Here is a 19,929-nt window from a genome sequence, read left to right as displayed (position 1 = left end):
CTTCCATGTGTCTTTCATTGAAAAGCAGCAATAAAAAAAAAAAAAGCAAAGCAGTGCCTGAAATTTGTTTTTTGTTATCATCATATAGGAAAATAATCTGTTTAAAGCCAAATAACTCTAAAAACATCCTTTGGTATTTTTATTTTGATTTCCCCATTTGTCATATTTGTCTCCAGCTCTCATCCTATCTATAGTTCTGGCTTCCACACAGATTCACCAACCATCCCACCACAGCCAGAAGGGCCTTCCTGTCTGTCCTTCACTTACCCTCAGACCATTGCTCTATCTTCCTTGTCTGAGATTCAGGTCCCATGCTTTTTCCTTGCAGTAATGCCCTTCCAGGTCCAGTTTTGTGCACTGGTGTGGCTTTTACCCCCAGTGTTTCTTTGCAAGCTAGTAACCCATGTCTGCTGTCTTAGCTTCCTATGTTTTAGACGTAAGAAATACATATTAGATATTAGAAAGAATTAGATATTAGAAAGAATTTATTTACTGAAAGAGTGGTTGGATGCTGAAAAAGGCTGCCCAGGGAGGTGGTGGAGTCACCATCCCTGGGAGTGTTTAAAAGCAATATAGATGTGGTGATTAGGGACATGATTTAAGCACTGAATGGGTAGATTAGGTTATGATTGGTACATTTAGGTTAGGGTTGGACTTGATGATCTTCAAGATCTTTTTCAACCAGGATGATTCTGTGATTCTGTTTTTCTATTGCTTTTTCATGTAGTTTAGCCTGACCAGTAGTATTCAAAGTAGTACTGCTTTCCTGATCAATTTGAAGTATTTGTTGCAAGGAAATGGGTTTTGGTTTTGGTTTGGTTCTTTCGATTGTTTGTTTTTGAAGAGGTCCCAAGGGTAGCATGAGCAGGTGTGAAAGGGGAAGCAAGCTATCACAAAGCCTTGAAATTCTTTTAAAAGGGTGTAGCCACCCAGACCACACTCAGAGTCACTACACTTCTTTGCTAGTCTCAGATGACCATATGATGACTTTGAGGAGGTATAGTAGGTGTAGATCTAATAGGTAATTTCTGTTAATCAAGAAATTACCTCATTATTTTTTTTCACCTTAAATTGGAACAAAAGTTGAAATTTTGAAATCTACCAACTGGCATTTTGGAAGGGGAACAAACTTGTCTGAAGTCAGTTGGAATGTTTAATTTTTAAAAAGCTTCTATTTTGACTTGGCAACACCATGCTTTTGATGTGCAATTTGGCCTGTAATGTAAAGTAACTTTCTGAACTAAATAGAATAACTAAATGTAAAAATTAAAGCAGGCTGTTTGGAAGTGGTTACAAAGTTTGGACTTTACCTGGCCAGGGCTGGTACAGGACACAAGATGTGGAAGAAAAAGATATTATGTCCTGTGGTGATGGCTTTCCAGTTTGGAAGTCAGCCCTGTCAGACTCAATCCAACATATTCCTTTTCCTTCCTCCATATCCCTTCTTTACCAAACAGCAAAAATATAATTATCCTTTTGATTCTAGCAGGGAGGATGGTTCTTTCTCATACTGGCATTGCTCTGTCTAGAAGCTGCTGGTATGGAGTGCTCTCAGTCTGTCTTGTCTTTGACCCCACCTCTTCCCAAGCTGAGGACTATAACCCTACAAATACTAGAGAAACAATCGCATCTTGGACACTAAATTCAGTGGCTTCTGATACAATTCAGGTCAGAATTAATTGCTTTATGCTTCAAATGATAATGCAGCAATTGAGAGGTTGAATAATATTTCAGAATAAAAGCAGTATTTCTTACATTCAGCAGGAAGACTTAATGCAGATTACAAACAAATTGACATGTTTTTTATTTCCCTGTTGTCAACCCTTTGTCTTGCCATTGCTAAGGACGCAGCTCTGATACTTTCAGTGCAGACAGTAGCAGTTGACTGAAGTTACCCACCAAGTGGAGCTAAGAGAAGGTAATAACATGGCTGTGTCTACATTAGGAAGTAGTGTGTTCCAAGAGGAGTGGATTTTGTAGACTAGAACAGCTGACACTTTTTGGCTGCTGGACTGGGCTCCCATGAACAGCATTTTCTAGTTCAGTTACACCTACACACATTCCTTCATACAAACCCAAAGTGCAGTGAGCAAGCACGTTTCTCATCCAAACCAAAACAGTGCCAAAGATACATCCTGTGTATTGCATTTGCAGGTCCAGTTTATTCCATCAAAGGAACATTTCATTCCATGGTGGTTTTGCAGGCAGCTGAGGTCACGCCCAGCCCAGGCTTCCTTTGAAAGGGCTGGTCCCATCTCCAGCCCCGAGCCACAGCCCCTCTCGTGTTTGTGCAGCTTTGGTCAAGTGGTAAGATAGAACGCTTCTTAAAAAGAGAGTGCATTTCCTGGTGCGTTAGTTTATTGCTATTGGGTGATTATGTGTCCATTTGAGAGAGCCTTAAGGAGGCACAAAGTGGTAGCACAAAGTGGAGAGCAAGTGGAGAGGGTGGAACTCCTTTTTTTTTTTTTTTTTCTGTCAATAAGCACAGCTTAAGTTGACTTCATTTGTGAAACTATTCCGTAAGTAGACATCCACATGATGGCTTCTAAGATAAATAGAAACACCCGGTAGTTATTGTTATTGCTGCTTTTAATCTGTGAGCACCGGGGTTGAACATTTTTTAAATCAGGTAGAACTCATGCATTGTACATGCTGTTTGGACTGGCTTTTTTTCTTCAATCCGTCTATGGTGTGATAGATGAATTGCATCTACTTTACTGTGACTGTTAAATTTTAGTGAGCTGGAGATGGTCTTTCTATGGCTTAGATGTTTCTAATGCATTGAAATACCCATTGCAGTGAAAATCTGCAGTGTTGATTCAAAGACTGAATTTCTTTAAATGATGATTTCTTAAAGCTTATTTAGCCTTTTTGCTTTGTTTGGTCTCTTACATGAGGTAAAATGAATATGTTTCTGGAAACACAAGAGGCAATTCTAATCATAGGAAAGACAGGAAATCTCAAATTGATTTTATACCCTGGAGTAATAGCTGACAAACAATGGAAAACTCTGATGTTATCATCGCAAGGCATTTTATTCTTGTTGTGTGACTCAGAATTATGTAGCACTTTATTTATGTAACTGAAAACCTGGGGAAAAAACTTTTTGTGAGCCATGAAGATGTTGTTTGCTAAATGAGAATCTACTGTTTGGTTCATTTTCATCTTCTGTCTCCAAGACTAATTACTTAAAAATGCTAAAAAGCAGAAAAGAAAATCCAGTTGAATAAAACAGTAGTGTGCCACTATTCCCTTTAAAGAAAAAGAGACAAGAAAAATTTAGAATTAAAATGTCTTTGCAAGTTCCTTTGCTTGAGGACATTGCTATTTGACTCAAAATATTAAAATGTAACTGAATAGCAAAAATTTGTAAACTCAGTATGTCAAATCTTTTAACTACACAGCTTGCACAGATAATGTGAAAATGTGTCAATTTCCTGTGGACATGCCTAACAAAAATCCAGATGCTGGAAGTATTGCATCTGGTCTTAAACCTTAATAAAACCTAACAGCATTGAAAGTAACTTGAGGAAATGATAGCTTCTCAGTCTCTCCCTGGTCTTGTCTATGCCAGCAGGCAACAGCACTGCTGCCAGTGGCTGCGGCAGCCCAGGATGGCAGGGGGCATCATTCAGGGGGGGAGCATCGTTCTGGCATCAGTCTGGTGGGCTGCCACAGCTTTCATGGGCAACAGGCTTGCCTGGATATGAGCCCCAGCTCCTGCCCCAGTGTCATGCTGGTGATGGAGCATGTTGGCAAATTGCCTTGCAATGACTTATGGGAAGGTTGGTTTTCATACATGTCATGTACGGTCTAACTGACTGTAAATTATTTGCAAACTAAATTAAATAGGTAGCTTCAGGTCAGGATTCATCTAGTCTTTTGCTATATAGAATGGCATGAAAAATAGAGCTTTATGCTAAACAGAAAATGCTGTTTATTTTCATGGCATGGCAAGTAAAAGCATTTTTTCTTTAATATCAGAAGATTTTCATATGAATTTATCTCAGATGAACAGATGTAGTATGTTCATGATTACATAATGAAGAGTTCTGAAATCATAATCCGCTTGACAATGCATTTTCACATCCCCAGCTGTCTCCAGATTTTTCTTTAATTACTGTCCTAATCAATCATTTTTTTCTTTAGGTGACTCGATGTCATCAAGTGGGGGCTACACCCCCAGGAATTCCTCTGGCAAAGGGGCCCTCCAGAATTTGGAAGATTATCCAACTATAGCTTAAAGAAGTTTAGATCAAGGATGCCTGATTAAAGGTAGATGGCTCTGAGTTCATTAGGAACAGAGACGTGTGAGACAGTGTGTGTATGACAGAGTGAGCATGTGCTCACTATCTTACAAGGAAAACGAAAATAATTATACCTGTCTCTAAGTCATGTGGTGAGTGGAGCCAAGACCCCCAGTGCTGAGTTTAGACCTGCTTGCTTTCGTTCCTTTCTTCTTTTCTTCTACTCTCTCTTTTGTTATGTGCAGGCCTCATATTTCTTTGAAAAACTTACATTGATTCTTATGGAGTCTTTCTAGGTTTGTCTCTGTTAATAAAAAGAGCCTCTTAACTCGCAAGCCTTGGAGCAGTAAGGCAAAGAATTAAGGATTGCTGTTAATCCTGGGCTGAGTCCAGTGAGTGGTAGGTGGCTGCTTCTATGGAGAAGAAGAGAGAGGTTCTAGAGAACCGTTACCTTGGAAATCTCACCCAGAGCAGGATCATCAAGAGCTACCAGCTCTTCTTAGCTCTGTCTAGGTACCAGGAGTTCACAGGACAAGGTGTATTGTCATGCCTGGAAGGAGAACTGCACGACCATGTGTTCCCATCCCATGCCCATCAAAGGCTCTGGGATCCTCCAATCAATGTCCCATTGATTCGGAAGAGCTGGAGACTGGCCATCTGCTGCCATCTACTCCTCTTTATGACCCACCCTGTGGCACGGCAGGGCAAACCTTACCGTTTAAACCCTTGCTGTTCAGATCTGACCTACTTGAGACAGCATGTCTGTGAGTCAGAGGATTGCCTGGATGCATTTCAGCCACCATGGGCTTGGTACATACATGAAGCGCCTGGCACAGCTCTTAGCACTGTGCTGTGTAAAATCTTCCTTCAGAATTGTTTTTTTCCTTGTCTTTTGGGAAAACGTGTTGATTCAGCACAGGATGAGGTGTTCTTTCTTCTGTCCATGTGTGTTGTTTATTTTGTTCATTTTGCAAGCTGCAGAAGGGCATTTCAAGAGCTTTTCCTGATCTCTGGAAGGAAGTGAAGGTCAGAGGGCTACTTGTGCATGGCAGGCTGCAGGGACCACAGCCTCAGGCACCACAGCCTCAGTCCAGCAGCATTTCATCTTCTGTACCAGTGATGCAGGTGCAGAGCACACAAAGGATCACAACGTCCAGGAGGCTTGTGGCGTCCATAACCAAATCCAGTATGTAGTTACTTGCATGCTTTTAGCTAAATCTTAAAATCTCACTTCAAGTTATGCTGGCATGGATCGTCGTGCAAAACATCACTTGAACTTATCAAAAATTCACATGAGCCCTTGAAGTTTGTAGGGAGTTGGGAGTCCGTGATGTAAACTTTCAAGGATATAGTTTAGCCTGTAACTAACTTAAGGGAAACAAATAACTGCAAATGAAAGCATTGGATTAAATTTCAGATTGCAGCAGTCACAATTCTATTATTATTTTTCCTCTGTTGTAAAACTAATACAAATATTGTTTTATTAACAGGTGAAAAAAACCCTACAAGTTCACAACTTCCTCAGCAGCAGCCCAGTCCAGCAGGAAGCTGCTCTGTGTCTCAGTGATCTGCATAAAGGAATCACAGAACTTGTACGTTCAGGAAGCTTCCAGCCCAAGGAAGTGAAAAAGCACTCCTGGCAGCAGCAAGGTAGAGGCTAAAAGCTTTCAAGTCCAAATTTTACACTCTTGTTTTTTTTACAGTTGAAACAGTGGACATGTTTTTCTGTCTCAGTGATGTTTTTTGTTCTGGTCTATTAAAAGACACTTTCTTACTACTAATTTTATTTTTCTGTTCTCTTTGATTGGCCTTTCCCCATACTATACACTCTCACTTCTGTTCTCTTGCTGTTTCCTTTGGTCCATCTCTTCCTCTGTAAAAAACAGTATTTTCAGTTATATTTCATATGGTCAGAGCATGGATTCATTTATTTGCATTATCCCTTTGTACCTCTGCCCACTATCTGTCCTATCCATTTGCACTGTCAGACTTTGAAAGTAAAATTTTGTGCACACGTGGCTTCTGCCTTGTAAATAAAGATAAGCTTACTTGAATCCTCTTTGACTGCACTATTTTTAGCAACAGATCTGGGATACAATGCTCTGAGCTACTGTGTGCATTGAAGATGGGGTTGTTTATCCCTCCTTAGTAGGTAGGGCAGGCAAGTCAGAGGCTGCATCAAAGGTTCTCTGTCATGGGAACACGAGGCAGCACAGCCCATGAGATGACAAAGCCGTATGACACCAGCATGACAGAACCAGTCCCTGGGACAGTGTCATACTGGGAGAGAACTGTCAGGAGAGACACAAATTCTTAAGGACCGAATTCCCAATGCTGGGTAGAAAGAAAATGTGTAAAACATGTTTTCATACGCAGATAATGAACTCTGAGCACACAAACATAAAGAATGCAGTGCTGCTCTAATTAAAAAGAAATCCAAAGCATTTACAAACTTTGCCCTGTGTAAGCAACAAAAATGAGTAAGTTCTCATTCGCTAACAGCTACCGAAGATGGCAAATAGCCACACACTGCCTGTTTGGAGAGCAACAAATCCACAGGAATTTAATCTCTGCCATAAAGTTATAATGATTGTCAGAATTTCAAAATAGTTTTTAATGTCAAATCATTTATGGACAGGATTGGGACTTTTTCTGATCCACTTCAACCTGTCAGGTGTAATTCCTGTACTGTTCTGAAGGATTGGATTAAGAGGAGTGGGGGAGAAGCACTGCTGTTCCAAAGCATCCATGTGGAGGTCATATCTTAAAATATCTGTGAAAAACTTTATTTTGGAAAAGCTATGGGGAGTTTACAAATGTGGATATGCCATAAATATTTGCAGAATGTTTGCCTGCAACTTGTTCTAAAAAAATCCGTCAAAGCTACTTTTTAATGTTTTGCATGATGTAGTAGCTTTTGGATAACATTCTCCAGAGTTAATTCTGAAAACCAGGGAGTTGTATGGCCTATTGTTGTTTTTTTTTTCCTTACTGCCTACATTGAATTAATAACTAATTTTGCATTCACAGAAGTTACTGACCCAATTGATGTAGATGAATGGTTAACACTAATTTCCAAATTACTGAATGTGTTAGGGAAGACAATGCAGTATTATTTTTCCAAGTTTTATTTGGTTTTCAATTAGGATGTATTAATTCTCTAGCATCAACTACAAAAATAACCTCATCTTCCTTTTGCTTGTTTAAAAAAAGTTCTTATACATGAGGGTTTACCATGGAAATTAGTTGCACATAAAGAGTATTCTAGCAGTGGAATAAATAATGAGGCTTGGCTTCTTATGCCTTTATAAATCAAGCGTATGAAAAATAATGTGTGATCTCCCACTGAAACTAAGCGATAACAACATCTCTGCCCTTGACGTTTGCATTTAGGAAGGAGTGATCTCAAATGTTTTAAGTCTTCCCTCACAATAAGCTTTCTCTCCTGTACTTAACCAGGCTCACTCGAGTAATTTGTAAACACTTCCTGCCTCTGACAGGGCTGTCAAATACTCTGAAATCAGCTCAGGGTTTCCAAAGCCTACTATTGAAACCATGCTGTATTACAGCCTTGTTAAGCCTTGATTTCCAAAGACATTAGGCGTTTTTTGCACTTTACAAGCCCTGTCGCAAGGACTGTCCCCAGCAGCGTATGAAAACCCAACCCTACAGGACTACGCTGTGTTGAAAAACAGGTTAACAATTACTCAGTAGTCACTGATCATTGTCTTCCTTCCGTGTGACTTCCTTACTCAGGCAGTAACTCTGTATAAACACACATTAACAGGTGAATCTCAACAATGAAGCTATTTTGCATTAATTTTATGCATACATTTGAGCAGTGACAGGTGCACCGGAGAAACGCCGAACCATTTTTTTACTTTTTAACCAGCCTGCCTATTTATTTATTTATTAAAAAACGCCCCAAAACACTCCAAAACTGTTTGATTTTCGGTTTTGTGGGTTTTTTGTTGTTGTTGTTTTGGGTTTTTTTGGGGGGTGGGAGGGGGAGGAGGGGATTAATAGCTCTGCAAAACCTTGGCTGATCCGACTTCGTCCTGCTCCTCATCTAACAGGCAATGCCTCCACCGGACGAAAACCCGGCGCCGGCTGCGCCAGCCACAGCGGGGGAGGTGCGTGGGTTGAGGCGAGCGGCCTGCCCGGCCACGGCGCGGGCGAGAAGGGGAAGCGCAGCGGCTGGAGCGGGAGCCAAACGCCAGCCCTCGGCCCTGCCGCACACCGGTCTCCCGGCGCCAGCGCGATCCCCGGGCCCAGAGCCGCGGCTCCGCCGCCCGAGCGAAGCGATGGCGGTTGGCGGCGGTTGGCGGCGGTTGGCGAGGCGGGCGCTCCGGCTCGGCCACCGTCGCCTCCCTCGTCACCGCCGCTTCCGCCCGCGCGCGCCCCGCCCCGCCCCGGCCCCGCCCTGCCGGCCCAATCAGCTGCGGCGCGCGGGGGCCGCCGGGAGCGGGCGCTCCCCGGGGCGCTGGGCTGGGGCGCAACATGGCGGCGCGGGGCGGGTGCTGAGCGCCGGTGACCGCGGCGGCGGCGGCGGGACCCGCGGAGAGACCCGCGGAGGGACCCGCGGAGGGACCCGCGGAGAGGCGGCGTGGAAAGGCGGCGAGGCCGGGCGGAGAAGAGCGGAGGAAGGTGGCGGGGCTGGCTCGGGCCCCCGGGCGGCGGCGATGGCCCAGTGCGTGCAGTCGGTGCAGGAGTTCATCCAGGACTCGTTCGTGCCCTTGGTGGCCGCGCTGTGCAGCGAGGAGGCGGAGAGGCTCACCCGCAAGAACAGCCTGAGCTTCGCCGAGCTGGTGAAGCCCTTCTGCCGCCTCACCTCGGAAGGTCGGTGCCGGGAGCGGAGCGGGGCTTGTTTACACCGGGCGGGGAGGGCGGCGCCGCTGCCGCCCGGCCGGCGCGGCCCGGGGCTCCGGGGGTCCCGCCTGCCGGAGCGGCTGTCGCCCCGCGGCCGGCGAGGCCGAGGCGAGCGGAGGCGGCAGGCGAGACCCTTCCCCGAGCCGTGGCAGCGGCCGGTGTCACCGGGAGCTGTGACAGGCTGCGCGGGGGCACCTGCCGGCCTTGTCCCAAGCGGCTGTTGAGTCTGTTTCTTCGATCCGTCCTTCTCTCTGGCACCTGGGAAGTTGGGCTTCTTCTGGAGACAGGACAGAGCACACGGCTGAGCAGAAGGGTGTCTGCAAATCCAGCTCTCCCACACTGGTTTTTTTTTCTTTTCTTTCTTTTTTTTTTTTTTTAGAAAAAGGCTTTACTGCAGTTTATAATTTTATGCTGATACTTGTATCTGGCTCTTGCTATAGATGATTGCACACTTGTGGTAAGGCCGCTAGTAAAGTACCCAGTCGTTGAAGGTATGGTCAGTCTTTCAGAAACATTAATTGTAATTTGAATTGTAAGTCATTACTTTTACCTGTAGCTTTATGATGTATACTTTTTTTGGTTAATGTTCCTGTGAGTAAGAAGATGGGAATTGAGCTGGTTATGCGGCACAGGTGAAATCACTGTGTAAAGTAGCAGCAAAACTGGAAATTGGGAGTTTTTCTCACTCGAGAGAAACAACAGGATTCTCTTGCAGGAATGCTTTAAGTTACTGTCTGGGTTTTGTGGGTTTTTTAAGCACCGAAGCTACACTTTTCAAGCCACTAGTCAGGATAGTGTGCAGGACAGCAATTGGAATAGAACTACGCCTCAGAATAGTAATGCAGTGACATTTGTCAGATTTGCTGTGTGACAGACACTTAGCTTAGACTACAGTCTCTTGTCATATATTGAGAAGAAGCTAGTATGGTTTAAAACCTGCCTTAATTCCGTGGCACATCTTAATAACTTGTGAACTAAACTTGTTTTCCCATTTGTTTAGCAACACTCTGAAGCTACGTGAGAGTGCAGCAGATAAAATAATAAATGTGGAAGCTCACATGCTTAGAGTTCTCTTTAGATTCTTTGGTGAAAGGCTTTCAAAATGCATTTAGGCAGCAAAACCAGGTAGACTATTGAAAATGAAGAATTCATTCTGAAGAATAATTAATTTGGTTGTCACTTAACTCTTCTTGTTTCAGCTATTATAACAGGTAAGGAACTTGCAAACATGAATCATCCTCAGTGTTTCATGTAAATACAAACTGCAGTAGTATGTTCGTTTTTATAAACCAGGCTTCACCCTCTTTTAGTAAAGAAGTTAGTTATGGCTAAAGATTAGACTCCCTCCCTTGATATAATGTAACACTTGGAGCTCATTACTTGAGAGAGTGATAGTGACTTGATTTCTACTTTCTTTTCTAAACTTGTGAAGGAAAACACAGTTTGATTTTCATTATTTTGTAGTAATCTTTGGTGTTTCCTTAATTGGTTTTCTGCATGGTTTGTCATGTAATAATGGATGCCCTCATGAACTGCATCTGAATCCTGATGATACAGTTTCTGTTACCTAATTTTGCAGCTGTTGCCGTTGTGATTAATCTTTGAGAAGTGGTGTCCTGGCTTTTCTGTGTAAGCTGTCTAACTTTGATAGTCTGAATCATTCTGTTAAAAACCTGACCTGAGGGTCTGAGAACTAAGAAGCTGCAGCTTGGCACAGTGGGTTTTGTTGCTGCACTTCTGTCTCTGTGTTCTGATTCAACAGGCCATAAGCCTGACTGCAGTTTTTCATTCTGACTTCCTCTTCTAGCTTAATGAAAAAACATTACTGCACTCACTCTGTAACTTCTTGTGGTGGAAGCCAGCGTCTGTGAGGGTAGGGAAAGCTGTGCTAGGCATTTTGTCCAGACAGAAGAGTAGTTCAGTGCAATAGAACTTCTCATGAGTTTGTGTAGCAAAAAGCAGTTTCTCTAGCTTCAGCATTTGTGGAGCTCTTAACAACAGGGAAACATGCTTGTCACTATCTGCACGAACACTCTTGCATGGTGACACTGTTAGCTGTATCCTGTGCACGAGACCTGGAAATGTAAGATAAACTCTAAATTGCTTTACCTTGTTAGGTTTGATCAGACTTAGTTGTACAGTTTTTCTGTGGTGCTTTTCGTGTCCAATTAAGAGGAAGAGATGCATAATTAATGATCTGATCATGGTACAGGAGTGTGTGTGTACATAGATGTGCCTCCACAGCTCTGTGTATCATAGCTTATGATTGTTTGATGTCTTCACTTTAAGCACAGTTTTTCTTCCCTTTTTATTAATGCTTCTGTCTTTGCATAGTGGCTGTTTCACCAAATTTGTAATGTAAAATCGAGAGGATTAGTATTTTGTCTCTTTAGAAATAAGCTGTCCCTTGTACTTGAGGGAAACTTTGAAGTATGTGTGTTGCTCCCTGAACTCTATAGTTTGAAGCACTTGGTCACTATTTTGCTGTTGCATTTTTAGAGTCTTTGTTACAATACAGGTTTTCCTCTAAAGTTTAGGATTTATGGAGTTTATGAGCCTGCTGAAGGCTGCATGTTCATCAGCATTCTTACTTAGAGAAGCAGCGCTGTTAGGAGATGAACCTCCTGATTTATGTGCAAAACAGTTTTGATACACAGAAACCAATCTCAGTTTTCTACTGTGCATGTGTTGGTCGTCCTTCATGTTAACAGAGATGTGGAGGCCCAGACCACTGCTTGATTCTTCAAGAAGTGTTAAACCACATGCTTCTTGTGGTTGCTCAGTCCAAGGAGACCAGATTATATCTGATTTCAAGTAGAATTCCCACAAATATATATAATGTAGATGGGGGGGAGGAGAGAAGCTCTGCTCTAATCAGTATTAATCTACTCATCAACATCTGCTTATTAGCAACTTGCTAGGGTTGGTGTAGCCAAAAATACCTCTGCAGTATAGCAGTTTGTGATGGTAGGAAAACCTGAACACAGGTTCGAAATACTCCTTACTGTAACTTTTAGTTTCTTGATTTTCATAAGTCACTTGTTATTGAAGGAGGAATGGTTAAAAAAGTGAGAGAACAACTTTACTGTCCCTGTAAGAGTTTACATTAGGGGAAATCAAAACCAAAGCCCTTCCTAAACTTCCATTATTTTTTGATAATGGAAACAAAGTATTTTTATACCTTCACATTTATTCTCAAAGTGGCAATCTTTTTTAAAGTTGTGTTTGTTAGTAACAATCGATGCCTAATTTGATAAATGTATATATTGTATAGGTAAGTTTTCTTCAGAATAGCATCCTGTTTTTAATAATCTTCCCAAGTACTCTCTGAACTAATACTGTCTTGGTAGGAGGGAGAATGGCAGTGTTGGTGTACATTTCAACTAGTAAGTGTCACTTTAAGATAGCCTTTGTTACTCTTAAAGCAAAGTGTTTTATGTCTTAAAAAGGGGGGAGCTTCAGAAAACTATATCGGATTCTAAGTCAAATGTGTGCTGGAAGCAAGGAGATATAGTGGAAACACTACATTTACTTGATGAGCTTAGTTTGGTGTTAGGAATTCCTTGGTCATGAGTGTTTTTAATCAACATCTGAATATTCTCAACTCTTGATGAGAAAGATCTTGTCATAGTATACATCATTGCTCCCACTCTTGGCAAAATACTTTTTGAAATGATCTTATGAACACTTAAGTGTGTAAACCTAGACAATTTGTTGTAGGGGTTAAGGCAAGTGCTTTGTGGGGTTTCAGTTATTCCTTTATGTGACTTCTTAGAATTGCATGTATGCCAGAAATGTCATCTGTGTTCTATATGAAAATATGCTTGTTCTTTTTTTGTTATGGCTATTACAGGAGAGACAGCAAGGAGGAGTTTTAGTGTTATAGCTCAACTGGTAAAGGCAGACTGCTTTCTTTGTGTCACTCCCACTTCCTTTTCATTTGATCTTTTCAGTAATCATGTGGCAGTAGGGTTGATAATTTACTTACATGATAAGATGGAAAAAATACATTCCCTCCTTGGGTTTTCTGATAGAAATGCTGAACTGGATCAGTTAAGTTTAGCTATGCAGTTATCTCCTCTGTGTTGATACAGCTGTGTGTTGAACCAGTTCAGCTTGAAACTTACAGCTGAGAAAACCCCATGGCTTTTTAGGTGGTTTTGGGCAGGATTGGTTCTCTAAACTCTATGAGTTGAGAGTTGTACTGTGGGGCATGTGGTAGCACCAGCTGTTGTAGATAGGCATACTCATGTATCCTGCCTGGACTTACAGGCTGACTTGCTTGGTGGTGTTTGTGGTTTGAAAGAGGGAAAATGACATGAAAAATCAAAGCAGATACAGATTTGTACTGTGTACTTAAAATGTCATGAGTAGTTTTTTTAAACAGATGGCTTGAGGGAGCAAGTTTCACAGATTCTACAAAGCGAGCTCTGCGTTAATGAGTCATGTGAAGCTCAAATTGTGGCTTATGATAAAATGTAGCCTTGTGTGTAATTGCAGCCCAAACAAATATTAGGGAAAAGATCAGAGCTAGATTTTCAATAGAAATGTGGGCCAATATGCATAAGTGTAAAAAAACAAACCAAACAAAAAAAACCAAAAACAACAAAACAACAAAGCCTTGTGTTTAATAATTTTTGCTATTCAGGAGACTGAGCCTTTTCTGAAAAACAACAAAAGCAAGGACTTGGGAATAAAAGCAGTCATACATCTGTCATTAAAGGAAAAAGTGTAATCTGCTTATAATAGTTTTTTAAATGTATAGAAAATAGAGGCACCCTACGTATAGTTGTCACATACGGAATTTCAGCTTTAACTTTTAGTTGAATACCATTGATCATTAATCACCTTTCTGGAGTTTGCTGCTGCCTTGTCTTTTAGGCTTAGTATTGACACCTTTGCATGGGCTTGGAACTTCTATTTTAGTGATGTTTTCTGTCTGGTGGCGTTCTTGGACAGGTTGGTCTTAATGGAAGGAATATCTTTTTTTGGATAAGTGACACAAAGGCAAAGCAGTGTAAGTTACTGTCTGCTAATAGCATAAGGCTGATACCACTCTTTTAAAGTTTCAGTTAAATAACAAATCTGTTTCTTTTTTGGAATATTATTTTAATTGGTAACAGTGTGCTTGATCTTGTCTAAACAAGCAACTTCTCCACACCAACAACTTGCATTCTTGTCAGCTGTTTGTAGTTCTGTCATAAACATGAGGTCCATGGACAATATAATTACATCATAGTTGTTTTTTTTTTGTTGTTTGTTTGTTTGTTTTGAGGCTGCATGCAATAATCCACTATTTTTCAGGCATAACTTGCATATAATTCTGAAATAAAAAATTAATACTCATAAGAAATTTTTTTAAGCCAGCATTTTAAAGTGATTCGGGAACACTGGTATTACTAACATTTACTTTATTTTTACTTTATTATTTTTTACCAAGAGTTTGTCACTCAAGAAATGTAACTTTAATAAGACTTTTAAAAAACAAATTGAGTGATGCCTTTTGAAAAACAGGAAAGTTCTTAAAAAAAGTGTCTTAAAAAAAGCCCCAAGCAAAACAAGTTAAGATAACCACACTGTAGTATTAAACCCGAAAGGATATGTTCATTTAGGATTAACTAATACTATGCTATCCCTGTCAAGGTTTTTGATTGTTGGTATTGTGTATTGGGGTTTTGTTGGAAACTGGGGACCCCTTGGAATATGAGATGTTATGTGACATCCATACATGGTTACTGTAGCCTTTCTGTGCAAGTTGAGTATGTACAACAAGGAAGGGGGTGCAGCAGTGCAGGGCATACTTCTTGAGTACTTTTTTACTCTGAGTGGATATTCTTATAAACCAGGATCCTATGCTCAGTTTCATCAGTCTGCCTAGATGAGCCTAAGGTTAAACGTGAAGTAACTTCTTGTTCTTCCCTTCCCCCCACTCTATTTTTGATATTCATTACCATCTGTGTTTTAAAATTGATGATGGAGAGGTTTAGCAAAGAAAATAATCTCCAAAGAAAAAGAAAAATGCTGTTATACTCCTCAGTAAAGCCTGTTGTTTGTTTGTTTTTTCTCGTAGTCCACATGAGAGATCCTAATAATCAGCTTCACATAATTAAAAATCTGAAGATTGCTGTCAACAACATTATTACTCACCCACCTCAGCCTGGTGCCATTCGGAAACTTTTGAATGATGTTGTGTCTGTCTGTCAGCCTGCTGAAGGACTAGTAGCTAATGTGATCACAGCTGGAGATTATGATCTCAACATTAGTGGTATGTAATGATACTGTATTTTTCTGTTACTTAAACAGGAATTTACTGTGGCATATATTAAAGATACTCTGAGAGCTGATCAGTTTTGAGTAATTGTTTTTACTGATTCACATTTATGAAATAGTTTTGTTTATATATAACCCTAAAAAAGCAGCTTAATTTCATAATTCTTAATTTTGTATTTTCTAATTTGTGATTCTTCTGAACTGGTGTTAAATCATATTATTTTAATGTAGAAAATACTCATGCTTTGATTGTGTTAGTAGCTTGTCAAATTACAGAGGTTTTATCATTACAAAACTGAAACAGTAACTTGTTACACTTGGCTGAATAAATACCAGAACTTATTTACAATGTTGATGCTAACATACAGATTTAGGTTGATCTTAGTCCTCCAGGCTTCTTTTGTTTGTCTTGTTGCTTACTGCGTAATACAGAGTTTGTAAAGTTGTCATAAAAAGTTTAAAGGTAAAGGTTTTGAGGAAAGGTGAGTGATTCTTTGACTTGTAGTTCTGCCATGAAACTCAGTGCTTCATCTTGCACTGTCAAAATGTCTACCATGTTCTAAAAATGTTTTCAGATCTCCAAGGGATAAGGTGTTGTGAATGATATTAAATGAGACCTGATCTTGAGAGCTGAGAAGATTAAACTCCTCCCAATTAAGACCCTAATCCATTAAAGCCTTAGAGTACATATTTAATTCAAAGCATGTATGCTTTGCCCTATTTAAACAGAAGTAATTTATTGTACTTAGAAGTTCAACACGCAGTGAGAAGTTTGGATCTGCTATAGCAAAAGACTGACCAACACTCCCGAGGATTAGTAACTGATGTTGACATCGTACTTTATTATTTTTTGTGTTGGTAATTAAAAGTTGCATAATTTTACCCCTTTGATACCTGATTTACAAGCCACATCCTTAAATTGATGTGAAATATTGATAATAAATGGAAAGACTTGAGCCTGGAAATTCTAGTTTTTGAGAGCTGTTAGAAACTTGTACCCTTTACTTTTTAAGTCTCTGTGCTTCCATTTATCTGTGAAATTGGTGAACTGCTGATTTTTTCTGAAATTTTGGAGTGAAAGTCTGCTTCAATTCTAGAGACTGGAAGACCCTAAGAAAGCAGAATGGTTTAAGTGAAGAAACTTTCACATAATATTGCTAATGATCTCAATTTAGAAGTGAGATATTAGAAGAAAGTGGAAAAAAATAGTGATTATATCAAGCTATGTTTTGTAGATATAGAAGCAAATAACTGCTTTTGTTTTCTTTATTTGCTGCTGGAGCCTCAGATGTACAGATTATCATACTTGACTATGTTTAGTCTCTCAGTGCTTAGGTTCTTATTTCCATTCAGAATGGCCATATGCTTAAGATTGTACAGAAGGACAAAATCACGTACCAGCTTTGTAGGTTTGTGGTAGTCCTTTTTAGGGCTTTAGCACAAAACACTGACACAGTGTTCTTGGTGATGAAACTTGGATCCTATTACACTGTAGGAGGATATGAGGAAATTCCTATCTTGTCGAGTAAACACTGAGTGTTTACTAAGAATCTTGCTTTTTCAACTTTGTCATATCTTTTTATTTATAACCCATGGAAGCACTCATTTCTGACCACAAGATACAATCTTTTGGCACAGAAACGTAAAATGCTGTAATATGTTCTTTAATTGGCTTTTTTTTCCTTTTGGTAAATCAATTTTCTAGGATAGTAATACTAGAACACATTTCCTTAATCTTTAACAATGATGAGGTGCAGTATATTTTGAAGGAATACACAAACATCAAGAAGTTAATGTATGAGTGCTTCCAGCACTGGGATCATGATACTTTTTTTTTTTTATTTTTAGAAAAGTTGTGGAATTCCTGAAGTGAATTTGTTTAATTTTTTTGTAATCCCCCATTACCACGCTATGTTTGATAATCTCATAGTTCGATAATCTCCTTGTGCTGAGACACCTGGTTGATTGCTGCAGGGGTGCTTTCAGCCATGCCTGCTTCTCTCAGGTACTGGTGCATAAGGAGGGAGAGGAAAAGTGATCCCACTGAAGACTTAAATTTTTCTTCTCCCAGATAAATTTCCACCTAGATCACTTCCCTGGCTGTATTTGTTCAGGGTTGCATGATGATAATGCTGGCATGCAGCAATGCAGGAATATGATGGAGGTAAGGGAGAAGGTTGGGGCAACCACTTTCAGCAGCTAACATCTTATTTACTTTAACTGTAATACTACAGGCTGAGAAATCTCAGAAATTAGTGTATTCCATTTTATAGTATCTTTCAACTGGAAAAATAGAAATAATATCTGAATATAATTAATTCTTTACTACTATATAGATTTCAATTTTTATTCAAGCCCATAATTTGGGCTGAAGCAGAAGTTAGTATTTAATTCTGAAGTATACTGTGAAATGTGGCAGCTCCTGAAAAGCACATGACTGAGGTTAGCTAAAATCAAATGTCTTCAGTCCCTGATGAGCCTGCATGGTATAGGTTTTCTGCTTCATGGTACCAGAGCATAAAAGCCAATAGTGTATTTGCACCTGACCCTTTTTAGTATAATAATATCATGTTTTTTCTATTAGATCGCTCAGTTAAAGCTAGTGTTCCTTGGTACAATAATTGGAAAGAGACACTGATGGAACTGAACACATCCACGTTTTATTCAGGTATTTTTTGTGGTTGGTGCCAATTTGCCAAATTGCCCTTTATTCCTTTTCCATGTGCCCCATCCACCTTTCCTTACCATCTGCTACAACTGTTTAGCACTTTTCTTGGCGTAGATGTGTGTTCCTCCATTTTTTTTCCTGCAAATGAAAAATTGCTGATGATGGTTATTTAATTTCTCTTTTAGTCACATTTCTACTCCTCTTAATCATTTGGTCTTTCTACAGAGTCAGTGCAAAGTGGTGGTGGGAAATGACATGATGCTGTAAAAGCACTGTCTTGTTTGACCCTATGAAACTGTCACTTTTCTGTAGTTCAAACGTAAATACTTTCTGCTTCCCTCTAGAACTTCCTTCTCAGGGAATGATAGCACTTCTCAAACTGCAGCTAAAGTGCTGAACACGTGCACCTCTGCTATATTGATACTCTTTCTGGAGTCTGGCTCTCTTTAAAAACAAAAAGGCAAAAGCAAAAAAAAAAAAAAGCCTTGTAATACATTTTCACCTAGTTTATAAGACTTGTTGCTACCAAAATGCATTGGTTATTTATTGATCTCTCAACTTAAGAGTGAAATTCTGTATTGTGGTTTATAAGAGCCAGATTTTGGTGGTTTTTCAGATTTAGATACTAACAAAACTTATGCTTTTGGTTAGTAATAGCTATCGTTGCACTAGTGTCTGATCATCGTAGGTAGCTAAAAGGTACAAAACCTCATTAAGGTTTGTATTATTATTTTTATTTATGTTTAATATTATATTTATAATTTATCTTTAACAATAAATATAATATTTACACAATATTACTATATTCTTAACATTCTTACTGTTAGGCTGTTATGCACAAATATTACTTACCCCATATGTTTTCTAACTGATTTTTGAACACATTAAGAAGTTTGCCTGAACTTTAGCATATGGGAAACATATCACTGGAAAAATGCAAAACATACAGGTTTTGTAGCTGTGTACCTAAATGGCAGTGCTGCTGTGCACCACTGTAATGTGTTATAATGTTACATCTGTGAAATGCTTTCCAGAGACTGTTTTTGTTTAGAATACAGAGCATGTTTATTATTTAAGTATCTACTATAAATGGTTATGGTCCTTTAAATTGGCTCCTTGGGTGAATACTGTTAGTGTATCTTGTGGTTGCATAGAGGGAATCTAATTGTCTTTTTAGTCATTTCTAAGGTTCTTAATAGGCTGATTGAGGAAGGGGGAGGGAAAGAAAAGACCACCAACCCACCCCGAAAAACAAAAGTATTACGTCCCTGTCTGTAGCTGGGTCAGATTAAAAAAAAATTCCTTGCCATGGTTGAGCTGTAAAACAGAAATGAAAAACTGAAAACAGAGCTTGAAACTAAAATGCAGTTGAAGTTTCTATCTGAAGTAGTTTATTAACCTTTTTGGTTTGAACCTGGGTTGCTACAAGGCTTTGTTACACCTGTGAAAAATCTGCATGTAAGTGAGTTTCTCATTATTTGTTTTTAATAACAAGCTGTGTTTTCTTTGATTTAAATGGTTGGCATATTTACATGTAAGAGGTAGGAAATCCAAGAAGAACTTTTTATACCCTATATGAGTGCTCAGAGAGCGATTGCTGGAAAGGCCATAATCAAAAGCTAAAAGTTTGCCTCTTGGTCTTTTTCTGAGATGTGTTGACTGCTAGACTGAGTTCAGCTGTGAATTGTGACTGTATCTGACTTGTGTGTGGATGAAGTCATAAGATGGCCTAATAATGTAAGGTTGAAAAAAGTGCATTAACTTCATGCACTTGAAGATAATTTCAACATAAAAATGAAACTCAGTTTCCTAAGGTCAGCTAAGAAATGAAGGCAGTTTATTTTTTGGGAGGGGCAGTGAAGTTTATAAAGCATT

General features: G+C 39.8%; 1 protein-coding gene across 8 annotated transcripts in view; it reads left to right on the top strand.

The window, feature by feature from the left end:
• The first annotated feature begins 8,726 nt into the window (after positions 1 to 8,726).
• Positions 8,727 to 19,929, top strand: part of TRAPPC8 (trafficking protein particle complex subunit 8) — a 76,535-nt gene continuing 65,332 nt past the window's right edge. For 6 of the 8 annotated variants that reach the window (XR_007888543.1, XR_007888544.1, XR_007888545.1 and 3 more), the window contains exons 1-3: positions 8,727 to 9,086; positions 15,187 to 15,381; positions 17,971 to 18,054. Coding sequence is in view for 4 of the 8 variants with exons in the window: in XM_051609904.1 (XP_051465864.1) it covers positions 8,930 to 9,086; positions 15,187 to 15,381; positions 17,971 to 18,054 (436 nt within the window). In the remaining 4 variants the exon portion in view is untranslated. The remainder of the gene's footprint in view (positions 9,087 to 15,186; positions 15,382 to 17,970; positions 18,055 to 19,929) is intronic. The other 2 variants (XM_051609907.1, XM_051609905.1) reach the window with 1 other exon arrangement.

The sequence above is a fragment of the Apus apus genome, chromosome 2, assembly GCF_020740795.1.
Source record: "Apus apus isolate bApuApu2 chromosome 2, bApuApu2.pri.cur, whole genome shotgun sequence".
Classification (NCBI taxonomy): domain Eukaryota; kingdom Metazoa; phylum Chordata; class Aves; order Apodiformes; family Apodidae; genus Apus; species Apus apus.
The sequence above is the reverse complement of the archived record's forward strand: the minus strand, read 5'-3'. Positions and strand labels throughout refer to the sequence as shown.